The 12,618-nt window shown below is 38.0% G+C and overlaps 1 protein-coding gene across 4 annotated transcripts in view; it reads right to left on the bottom strand.

Annotated features, from left to right (window-relative positions):
* Window positions 1-746: 746 nt before the first annotated feature.
* LOC137997858 (uncharacterized) overlaps window positions 747-12,618 on the bottom strand; it is a 33,007-nt gene continuing 21,135 nt past the window's right edge. For all 4 annotated transcript variants that reach the window (XM_068844160.1, XM_068844157.1, XM_068844158.1 and 1 more), the window contains 7 exons: window positions 8,539-8,906; window positions 7,404-7,451; window positions 6,098-6,309; window positions 5,217-5,306; window positions 2,332-2,653; window positions 1,851-2,141; window positions 747-1,240 (listed from right to left, as the gene is read on the bottom strand). In XM_068844160.1, coding sequence (XP_068700261.1) covers window positions 888-1,240; window positions 1,851-2,141; window positions 2,332-2,653; window positions 5,217-5,306; window positions 6,098-6,309; window positions 7,404-7,451; window positions 8,539-8,893 — 1,671 coding nt within the window. In that variant the 5' untranslated portion in view covers window positions 8,894-8,906 and the 3' untranslated portion in view covers window positions 747-887. The remainder of the gene's footprint in view (window positions 1,241-1,850; window positions 2,142-2,331; window positions 2,654-5,216; window positions 5,307-6,097; window positions 6,310-7,403; window positions 7,452-8,538; window positions 8,907-12,618) is intronic.

Genomic DNA, 12,618 nt, shown 5'->3' on the forward strand with positions numbered 1-12,618 from the left:
CGACTAAGGCCATAGCTAAGAACTGGGAACACTTGCAAATAAGGCCTTATTCACGATAGCCGCCATGTTCGTTTTCAAATTGTCATGCAAATTAGCCATGTGTTATGCTGGGGGGCAAACATTGGAAAAAAGGCAAATTGTGGAAAATCGGCTTGTAGAAATATTGAAATAACATTGCTAAAAGTCCATTTTAGTGTTTAGAATTAAGTACCTTTTGTAATAATTTTATATCTTTGGATTGCCTTTGACAGTTTGACTTTTTAATTCGTTAGCTGCTCATTTTTCACTAAAAAACGTCGAAATAACTTGTGTAATCATTCTATTTTATTACTTAGGTGATAAACATTCAATGAACGTGAAACAAATCATCTGTGTGGCTAAGATGTTCGTTATAACCTCTCGAATTTGTGTTGTTTGCCCCCTCAGAAGTGTGTAGCTAATTTGCATGACCAACATGGCGGCCATCGTGAATAAGGTCTATTGAAGACAACACTCACGACTTATTGGACTACAATGTTGGAATACTCTTCGGATTGGTGGCATAACAAGCCGTATGGTATTATCAGATCTTGGATAGAGTATCGCGGGTGTTAGCGACGTGAGGAATACAAGGTCTCTCTGCCACAGGGTTGCGGTAAGGGAGCTACCCGCTGTAACAACGAACTACAAAGATAATAAGGAGACATCCTTCATTAATGAATATTCTCTTAAAGAACAATTATGATGAAATCAAATTAGCCTGTACCTTCCACAGTTTGATTTGCACTTTTATTTTTAATCTTCTTATTCAGCACGTTGCTTTGATGTTTCACAAATTTCCAGTATATTAATTTCTCAGTAAACATTTTAGGAGATAATGCATACGTGAGAACGTCATATTTTTATGGCTATTTGTAATAATAACAGTAGTGGATTTTAAGATTATTATTGCGCTTCTCCAAAACGGGGTGTTTGCCTCGGACCTCAGTAGTATGGGGTTTGAAATCTTCATTGTCCCAGTAGAAGAATTCTTCCCTTATTTTAGCATTATTGACAAATTGACATTGATGGGAATTATACTTGAGCAAAACGAAGGGCTTGTCAGTGGGAAGATTAATGACATTAGTAGTGTATCCATCACCCCGACAGCAGAATGAGATTCTTGTGTTCCTGTCATAAACGCCGTCTGGTAGCTGACCGGTGACCTTGTTCGCATTACGGTCATCTTCGTCGTCCCACCGAACGTCTCCGTGCCCGAAACCTGATAGGCACAATACAGAACATTAATTAAATTTTACTGGAAAGGATTTCTTTTTTGCAAGTTTGTTAAAAGTTGTCGAATTCCACTTTTCGCCGACAATGGCGTCTTTCATTTTGCTGTCCCGGCCTTCTGGGTAAGAAAAATGCTCTCTTTTAAAAGAAGGTCTCTTATTACGTTCCCAAACTGAGAACCATAGTGCAAGTTTGTTAGGCCACTCTGAATTCTGAGTCTTAACTTGAGGTTGCTCAAAACAGTTTCCAGCACTTAGATTTTGATGGGCCATTGTAGTCAATTTTTATTACTTGATGCTACAATCACAACGTGTTCACTGATGCCGGGGCATAACCATGATTGTAGTAGCATCAAATGATAAATAGTGGTTACAGCGACCCATCAAAATCTAGGTGCTGGAGACTGTTTTAAGCCACCGTTTATGAACAAAACTTGCCTTTTTAATTTTCCCAAATACACGAGCGAATGTGTATTGCAAGCATGCTCGTGTCGCATCATTGGGTATTTTGTTTGGTCTGTTACGCTGTTGAGTCGGAACGATTAACCAAAAATGATTCATAATTAAAGTAGGGCACATAAAGAAGAGCAATACACTGACCTTTAGGGCAATTTCCTTTCTTGTAGATGCAGTATTTTCCTTTGGGCCAAGGGAGATTGTACTTAGAGGTTTTGCTCAGTGTCTTCATGCAAAACATTTGTTCCATGTTGTTTTTACGGACTCTGCCTGCTAAATCATAGGGATTAGACCAATAATTGTTTGAATTCCGATCCTCGGTGTCATGGTAACGAGTCCCCGCGTGCCAAAAGCCTCCACGCGGACATCCCGACTTTGTCATGGGGAGTCCATAGGTACCGAATGGCCAAGTGAGAGGAATACGCACCTCAGGATCTGAAAATTAAACGAGTGGCACTTTCATTCCTCATTACCCAGGTTGACGTTACGCCAGGAACCGATGACCTATGACCCATGACGGGACCATGGACTCTAATAACATTTATTACTAACAACGCTTTCCTGACTGTTTTGTTTGAGCATTTTACCGGTAAGTATTTTTTTAACGCATAGTGTGAAATCATACCTCGTGGTTCAGAAACATGATTTATCTGCGGGTATTCCTGCAAGATCTTTTTGAAGTTCCCTTTTCGCTGTGCCACATTTTTACATTGATATTGCTGGTCAAGGACGCTGAAAAAACTATCTTCAACAGCGTTGTAAATAGGCATCAGCTTTAATTTAATGGGCTCAGGCATTTCGGGACCTCCAGATGTGAATTCCACCGTTTTTTCGGTAAATTTACTCGTATCTGCGGTGGATTGCTTGAATTTACTGATATTAACTTGCAAAGAGGCACTGAATAATCCCCCGTCCGAACCAGACGCCACGGACAGCGATGATTCTATCTGCAAGTCCAAAGAATTAACATGATTCAGTTTCTATTGGCAAGACAAACGTTTTGTGGGGGTAACCAAGATTTTTGCAAGGCATAGCGCTTACATCGTACGATTTTATCGAATTTTGACAATTACTATACTGATCACATATTGAACAGAATTTTAAACGGTACACGCAAAACTTTACAACTTATTCTGCTCCAAATTTCGAGAAAAAGCTGTTAACGTGTGGGTAATACATGTGTATTAACTAATCTGCTCTATCATCTGCACATTTGTCCTTAGTTTGGCAGAAAATCGATGTGTAACTCTAACAACGCTCACATGGTTCATATGGGATAGAAATCTAGCACTTCATGTTACACTACACTCTATTCAGTTATCTCTGTTTAAAATAAAAGTGCTACACGGCCAACGTTTGTATAAACCTAACCTTTCCTTGTACTTGTACACGTTCATTGAGTTTTTCTCTGTCCTTGTGTGGGCCCATTTCCATCAGTAGGGCTAACGCTCACATGGTTCATATGGGATAGAAATCTAGCACTTCATGTTACACTACACTCTATTCAGTCAGTTAACTCTAATAAGGGTCTTTTTCCATACTGCCGATACCGCAAAAAGCCCGATTTTCAAAGTAAAAAGTCTACAACTTAATCTCCTTCATTTCACTTAAAAATAGGCCACCATGATATATTAACCCTTTAAGTATAAGAATCCGCTGTATCATGTTAAAGAAATTGCACTTTTACGTCCAGAAAAGCCGATTTTAGTTAGTCTATCGCCCCCTAAACATCCATTTTCTTTACTATTTTGACGCTTTTATCGCGCATTCACGCTTGAATAGTCCGCTGCAATGGCTCATTGATATGCATAAATGTCGCACCATTTCTCCCGATGAGGGATGTCGTTTAATTTTAACATTTCTAACATGCATGCATAGGTTTTTTTGTCGTGGTCACAAGGGCGTTATCCTTCAAGGTGGAGGATGGTTCAAGTTACCCCTGTATTCAAAAAGGACGATGAGATAGATAAACGTAACTACAAGCCTGTAACCGTTCTACCCTGTTTGAATAGTAGTATCTTTGAAAGGCTGCTCTCCATCCAGTTGCAAGAATTCTATCAGGGTTTATTATCGGACTATATCTCAGCATATACACGACACCAGGGTTTATTATCGGACTATATCTCAGCATATACACGACACCACAGTTGTGAAACATCATTGCTGCGGCTGACTGAAGATTGGAAAGCTAGGCGAGATTTGAAGGAACTGGTGGCTGTAGCGTCAATGGATCTGTCAAAAGCTTTTGACACCATATTGCATGCGGTGTTGCTCGTCAAACTATCAGCCTAGACATCAGGCTATCAGCCTATGGTTTGAACGGCAGCGCTTAAATTGCGCGCTGCTTGAGGATCACTTGAGCGGCACGGGATGCAGAGGGTGAAAGTTGGCGATGTATGCTCTAGCTGGCAATCTGTATATAAGAAGAGGTGTACCACAACGAATTGTACTTGGACCGATGTATAAGTCTCGCTTATTTGCAAAAAAGTCAACGATCAACTGAAAGTTATGATAAAGTTCCGCAAGCTTGTAAACACTTCCACCATGTTAAAATTGTGCAAGGCCTCACTTCCACCATGTTAAAATTGTACAAGGCCTTTGTTCTGCCACACGTTCAGTATGGTTCTGGAGTATGGCACTTCTGTAGCTCTAGGAGTAGCGAAACACTTGAGTCATTGAATAAGCGTGCAATGTGTGTGGTTTTTAATGACAGGGAATCAGCATATAGTCAGCTGTTAGGTAGAGCAACAGTTACATCACTTTACAATCTGAGAGTACAAAATATGTTAATCACGATTCATAAATGTATCCATATCAATTTTTACCTTGCGTATCTTAGGGACTCATTAACGTTGTGCTCAACGGTCTACTTTCTTGGAGGAACTGATATATTTTTTGTTGTGTAGACCTGCTTTCCCTTCTTATGGTCTTCACTCTTTTAAGTATTTTTCCTGCATGTAAAACCTGAAACTCTCTACCTGATAACATTAGAACGGGGTCCACTCTGGCTAGTTTTACTGAAATGTTTAATACGAACCATCTCTTTTCATAGCACTTAGCATTAACAGATATATAATTAGTAGTTAGTAATGTTATTTTATTACTTGTAAATCTTTCTTTCTTTTTCTTTTCTTCAAGTTCTTGAAGATATTACCTGCTTAGCTACTCTTTAAATTCGAGATGAAATAAAGTCATGTATGTATGTATTTATACAGCAGCTTGCATTTGCGGCACGCTCATGCAATATAGCAGGGACATCAGTTAATTCCTTTATTTATATGTACCTTGTCAGACTTGTAACCCTAATCTATCAGCTGATCATTAAAGATATCTCCTGTATTTCAATTGTTTACATTACAAGTGGAATAAGTACCATCGGTCCCCATTTTGTCTAGTTTAGCAGTCAATGATTTAATAACGTCGATTGAAGGCTTCAGTTTGTAAATCTTTAACTGCATGATCGTGTTTTAATTAATATGCATGTTAAAATTTTTTTTTCACAATTCTTACGTTTTCCATGGCATACTTGGCAATTTTAGTGTACGAACTTTTGCGACGTTCTGTCTTCTTAGTTCCCAGTACCACCTTCAGTACAACGTGCTGGAAGAAAATAATTATTGTTACTAAAACTAGCACAAAATGAGGGAAAATTAAATTTTAAATTGTTTTAATTTTTGAATGAATAGACATATTACGAATCTTCTTTCAGTTTCGATATCCTTATCGTAAGATGTTTTACAAATCGCGTTAGATATGCTTTAACTGAAAGAAAATTTGGCAACAATTTGGTTACGTCATTTTCCCACCTAAAAAGGCCAAAAACTCAAAATTTGTTGCCAAAATTTAGGCTTAGTAATTGCTTGAGTCCTGCTGACGCTCACCGTGTAAGGTATGTCAACATCAAGTCCATTTCATCGCGCTTACGAAGTGATGACCTCGCTACTTGTGACAAAGGAGTGAGCATTATAAAAATCAATTTCTTCTAATAGTACGCATCTTCTAAGCTGGCAAGAAATCTCAATCTTCTCAGTCGTTAGAACAAATCTCTTCTTTAGCTTGCAGTTTTAGACCAGTAAACAAACAACTAACATCAAAGTGCCGCGCCCTTTGACAAATGACGCTTATACAACTAACCTATCAGAGCGCTCATCTATTTCAGTGAAAAACAAGACATTTTTAATAACCCGAACAAGTGAGAAATTCAGACGCCGGTAGGTAAAATTGTGACCATCGTCAACAACACCGGTTTGTTGTCGAAATAAAAGTCTTGAACTTTGTACTCGGCAAAACACTTGTTGACGTAAGGCGAAAAGATAATTTGGTAGCACAAAAAAGGCCTAAGAAGATAATCTAAAAAAAGGCTTAACTAAAAACGTAGTCAGTACACTCACCGTTCCCCAGTTGTCAATGAATCTGCGGTAAGCTCCTTGATCGTACTCTTTGGGCAAGCTACACACAGCAGCTGCAAAGTCTTTTGTAACCGAATACTTCTGAACTCGAGCTAAGTCCAGTTGATATCGAGCTACGCCCATATTGCAGACTTCTTTCTTTTCAAAAAAGACTTTATGATACTTTGTTGTCTCTTTTTCCATCCTCTGATAACCTACAATAGCGAGAAAGTGGAGACAAAGACAAGGGGCAGAAATAGACACAAGGTTAATTTATCAACCGCGGGAGTTTCTTCGATTACATAAAATTTGTTTACAAGAAAGCCGTGTCAGTCAAACGACAGTTGTTACCAAAATAAAAGAGAGTGACAATGTAAATATCTTAGCAAAGATAACAACAAAATAAATCGAGAACAAAGACGAACAGTACGAAGTCCTTTGTCAGTTGCCAGGGAAGGTGGGGGGGGGGGGGGGTTCCCATATAAAAAGGACGTGGATGCTCTTCGTACCTTTTAGGGGTTAAAAAGGCGGTTTTGGTACCTCTTACGCCTCAAAAGGTCCACAGCGGGACCTTTAGGGATACCTTTTAGGGTATTGAGCCGAAACGTTATGACAGGAGACATTTGACAGGTAACTAATTTTTAATTCTGCTTACTTAAAACCCAAAATTTGGTACCTTTTAGGGGTGAAAAAAAAATTCATGGCACGCTTAAAAGACAGGATCTTGGTACCAATTAGGGGTCCTTTTCAAAATTTCCGACGAGCTCCCCCGTCCTTTTTATATGGGATTTCCCCCCCCCCCCTCCCTCGGGGAGTTCATGTGCACGTTCAAATAAGACATTTTTTATTTTCCTCGTCTTTAAGACGAACATGCGCTAAAATGTTACAAGAAACATTAGTCAGGTCACAGAGTTTATTTCTCGGGCCTATGGACTAATAGTTGTCCTTGGAAATTTTATGTAAGCCCTCGAACAAAACCTCGAACATGTAGCCCTGGAACATCGTTCTTGAGCTGATACTTGCTTTTTAAAACTCAAAATCTCGACGGAAAACTATCAGGTCCTTGGCCCTCGACAAAACACTATATTGTTGGCTGATAGCTGTCATTGCGAAACCACATTTATGTTCTTTGAACTACGATATTACTAAACTTACATTGTTTTAGTAACTAAAATGGAAGATGTTAAACGTCATTATGGTTAATGACCTACTTTAAGTACCTTTAAGGCTTACTTGTTATCGAACTTGTGTTCGATAACTGCTTTGATGAAGTTTGATAAGAGTCAGACAAATTTACATAAGTTCTTACTTGTACTGAGACTGAAGGCAACATTCCATAATCCTGCGTCGAAACCAGCTACGAAAAATTAATAATGATAAAAACAATAAATATTTTATGCTGTGTTTAAATTCAAATTTCCATGAGGGTTGTGGAGGAACCCTTTCCCCCATCTAACGCACCCCGAAGCTTTCTCTTAAACGGAAAAAAAAAACAAGTATTTGGCACGAAGTAAATAGCCATGAAATGACATTGTTATTTCTTTATTTATGACGTCACTCACTACCGTAATCGTAGCTTCATGATCTAGGATTCCAGCATTTTTTCAATTTCATCGAAGATAGCAACAATTGACGAAAAAATTAATCAAATGATTATGGATCGTAAAAAGGCAGTCATTTTGAATTGAGATCAAACAAAGAATTACGGCACAACTGGCACATCAGACTTTCTGCAATCTATGAGCGAAAAGCTCATGAAATCTTAAAGCTTCACAGGGCAGATACATATTTCATAATTCCAAAAAAGATCAGAGAGGTCCTATCTAAGCCATTTTAAAACATTAAAAAACGTCTGTGTATAGAAAAAATGGTCTCTACTTTGTTTCAAAGATGTCTTTTTGTTCAAGATATATGTTTTCAAGATATAACTTTTCAAAATATGCAAATAAGCGAAGTTATAACGTCATAAACTCAGCCAAATTTTGATCAAATACGAAGAAAAATATATCTCAACCGATTTGTATAAGAAGTATTTGATTCTACACTGCTAGATGTGTTCCACAATATCAGCTTGACAATTTTATTACCATGGCAACATACTAGGTTCCAGACCTCCCCGATGTTTAAGGCTTTCTGGTCATCTTTGGCGTTCCAGTTTAAGTATTTGCCAATGGTGCCTCATCTGTACAATCCAGCAAGCGTATAAATATGCTAGGTCGAGTTCTTGGCTTGGTTCAATTTCTCCGAGATGAAAATCATTAAAAGATTGAAAACGGCCTTGAGGGGACTGGAAAGAAGTGAGTTGCCATGAGAATGGAATTTATAACAGCCTTGAGTGTGTTGCCTGTAGAACAATTAGTCTTCCAAGTTTCAATGGTGTCTGCATCAAATCTATTTGTATACTTGAAGTCCAATCGTTTAAATTATGAAACGTCTTAGCTCACCGCTGGCTTCCACATCAACCTTGAGTTTATCTTGATATGACTTGACCCCGGAAAATACTTCGTTTGAGGTAGTTTTGACGCAGGATGAGCGATGAACAAAGACAACCTGGTCTGGTACCCGGTACAATCCATCAACAGAAGTTTTATTTGTATCCCATGTCAGTTTGAATATCTTTCTCGTGGAGAGCAGACCTGGGTCGACACCACCGTGTGACAATTGGCTGCCGTCGGGATTTCCTCTTAGAATATTATAGCCGACACCAAGAAATCTAAGACCTTTGGCTGTGCCTACATCCTTGGTAGCATGGGTGACAACGGCAACACCAAGAGTGATGAGAAAAGTGATCAGACACATAGCTTCAGCTTCCCTGTAAAGAGAAAAAATAGGTAGCTCATGGGAACAAAAGGCTAATGCTCAGTGCAGTTACCAGACCACGAAAGGATTATAACGCACCCCGTTTAAGGTGATGGTCTTAACAATTAGACCCGTGGCCCTTGAGGGCGAAGGGTCTAATTGTTTTAGTATTACCCAACTATTCGGACAGAAAAGGCAATAATAAAGTTAGCAAATGAACGTTGAAGAAATATTTATTTGGGAATAAATCGAAAGAAAGCGTCACTCTTTTCGCTACTTGACGACTATTACTTGTATTCCTCTAGTAGCGTAGCCAATTAAAATGTAGGATTTGCATTAGTCCACTAGTTGGGTCATACTAATGGGGGTTTAAGGCTAAACAGGTAATGGATGAGTGTTCCAAAATTTGGTTGACCGCTTTCCGCATGACTGGCATGAAATTACAGTGAAAGCTCACCTTACGATAACCTGCGATCATACCCTCCCTCCCTACATATCATTTCCTTCTCTCTTTTCAAAATCAAAGGGCTGGTTGCAGCTTAGCCTTACGGTCACTTCGTTATTACGGCCGATATTATATTTTTTTGTTCTGGCGAAACGCCCATATCATTTCATACAGCCAATGGCCACATTCTACAATTCCAATCTGTGTAATCTATTTTATTAAAAACTGTGTGATTGGATAATGCAATTCGAGAGCTTTCGTTGGCTCAGCCATCATTGGTTATGAGCCATCATACCATGCTCTACAAATATGGTAAACATACGCACGGTTTTGTAAGTCGATTATGTTGTAAGTCTGGTCTGTTGAAAGTGATTGGTTTACATCTACTTTGTGACACACCGGACAGTTTACGTGACGAAAACAAATACCTTGAACGTGTTTTTTACAAGAACAACTACAACACTGACTTTACTAAACGAAACATTTACCGACCTACCGAAGCTGACGCAACGAACAGAAACCCGACATCTGTTACCACCGTGACTATACCTTACATTAAGGGCACTTCTGAGACCATCTCACGGGGCCTGCAACATCCGTGTAGCCCACGGAGTGCTACTGTAAACTACAATTTTATGCTCGTTTTGGGTAACGATTATGACGCAACTTACGCAGTGGTCATGGGTTCGAATCCGACCGTTCAAACCTTACATTTTTTCAGGCTTTAATTTCACAACTGCTTAAGTTGTGTATAACTGCTATGATCAATCAAGTCTTCATATCTTTCTCCGCAGTTCAAATATGTGATCTTTCATATATTAACTTGCATTCTTCATCATCTACGGGTACATTACGAAACCCCAACATGATCAGCTCTTAATTGGCTTGATTGCTCAGCTAGTCAAGAACTGCACAGGGATCGCAGAGATCATGGGTTCGAATGCCGTTCAGGCCTGATTTTTAATTTGAAATTGTGTGTATAACTGCGATGATCAATCATGTTTTCATATCTTTCTCCGCGGTTCAAATATATGATCTCTCATACATTTACTTGTAAAGTCAAACAAAGGTAGAATGGTTACTTAACGAAATTCAGTGAACCAATCAGAAAACTAAAATCCATTATTTGTGGATGATAATATACTATCTTGAAATACCGGTAACAAACAATTAGCAATTACATCTGTGAAATAGGCTCATACATTCTTCTTTTTCTGTTCGATTTAAAGATGTACAAGAGAGCAACAACTGTTTCTTGTTCATCCTAGGAAGTATTTTATAAAATAAGTCAGTTTTGTTTAATTGCAGGTATTAATAAAGAAAAACAGGTTTTAAGCATGAGCCGGTTTAATTTAGTCGGAGTTGGAAAGGTCATGAAAAAAAATTGAAAATTAAGAGGTACAATAGACCCTATGGCGGCATAAATGGCTGCCAATTAAAAATTCTTTTGCAAGTATTAAAGGCAGCCCAACTAACCTCGTTTTTAAGTTGATCGATAATTTAAAAGAAATTTTACTCTCAAACGAGGTTAGTTGGGCTAAATTAAATGCACACATAAGAATTTTCAATTGGCAACGATTCATAAATAGGGTTTATAAAAGCCTTGATTCTGAAGGATCTCGAGAAATATTAGGTTCACTGAAATAATTAAATTAAAACTAGGAACGTATGTACAAGTTTGAGCGAAAAAAATGCTAGAATAATCTATATTAAAAAAAACTAATTACCCTTTTCTTGTTATAAATTACATAAAATATGGAGCATTGCCTTTTACTTTTGTATGTAATCGAAAACACCAAACAAAGTGCATGTCATCTTGTGATTTTCCAAGAGGGTTATTTAAGAATGTGAAGTCTTAACCATAATAATTATTATTGTTCTTGAAGATAATTGTAAGTCTTATCATTATAGCCTTATTGAGCTGTCAATTCGCTAATGTACTCCAATAACTGAAGTTGAATTGTTCGTTTTCAAAATATGCTTTGAAAGTATAATCTACCAATGCTCAAGTTGAGGCATTACTGTCTGAAGGTGTGGTACATCAAGTGATTTGGGGAAGATTGCGAACTGGACAGGGCGATTGGGAAACAAAATTGAAGGTGACAAAGTACAGGAAATTTGCAACTTCACCAGCAACAAGAAACTATTTCAAAAAAAAGAAATAGTGTTTTGTTTCTGGAATGGTAAGGGCAGGAGAAAAGATAAAATACTGTAGTGTGGGTCACTTGGTCTGTCATATTTATTTCGCTTCATCTATTGAAACTCTCGAGAAATAAAGATAGAAATGTGGACGCAAACTCTCTGAACGGTGAAAAGACTTTCAAGGAATATTAACAATTAAAGAGATGAACAGATACTTGTCTACAAATACCTATTTTTCCTTCAAATGCCACAGCATAAAATTTCAAATTCTGTTTTCTGTGAATCTTCCATTACTTCTGTTACATGTGAACATAGGCAGTTACCAGTACTAGCTTTAAAATAACTGGTTCCTGGTTAACCCAGTCTACTACTACAACTCACCAGTCCAAAGATTGTTTACATTACCAGGGCTGCAAATATTTTTTTCTTTTTGAAAGGACACGTGTCCTGTTAAGTCAATATTTTGGTCAGACAAAACAAAAATGTGGTCGGACACACACACACAAAAAAAGCAAGATTGAAAAAAAGATGAATACAAATAAAAAATTTGCCATTTAAAAAAAGAAAAAAAATATATATACGCTACCTTTAGGGAGTGAAGCAAAGGACCTACTACGTACGTGACTGAAGAAAACGTCTCTTTTTTTTTCGTAAAAATAATGTCCGCGCATTACGTCCGACCACAGGTAGGCTTTGGGTGGACATGAGTAAACTTTGTTGGGCCAATGCCCGATGACCGACTGCTATTTGCAGTCTTGCATTTCTCATTACCACGATGAGAGATAGGTTTGGATTTTTCAACAATATATCCCTTTAATGTACCCTAAAATCATTCAGATAGTGAAAACTTCATATTTATGACCCATTTCGTTCGCTTTCGTGTTTGTCAGAATTATGATTTGCTATACTTCAGGTTCACATGTTCACAAGTTTGTTTTTACGTCTCATAGATGTTTAGATTTTCAATTACAAACTCTGTTTTGAATGGCCACTCTACATCATTGTGTAAATAGTTCACCCTGAAGTCAAAATAGATATGATTTGTTTCTGAGGAAACAAAACAAAACAAAAATGTAGTTTAAGGAATGGGGGCAAATAAAACAAACAGTGCCATTGTCACCGCCTCCAAAAAAGCAGA

This window comes from Montipora foliosa, chromosome 3, assembly GCF_036669935.1.
Source record: "Montipora foliosa isolate CH-2021 chromosome 3, ASM3666993v2, whole genome shotgun sequence".
Lineage (NCBI taxonomy): Eukaryota > Metazoa > Cnidaria > Anthozoa > Scleractinia > Acroporidae > Montipora > Montipora foliosa.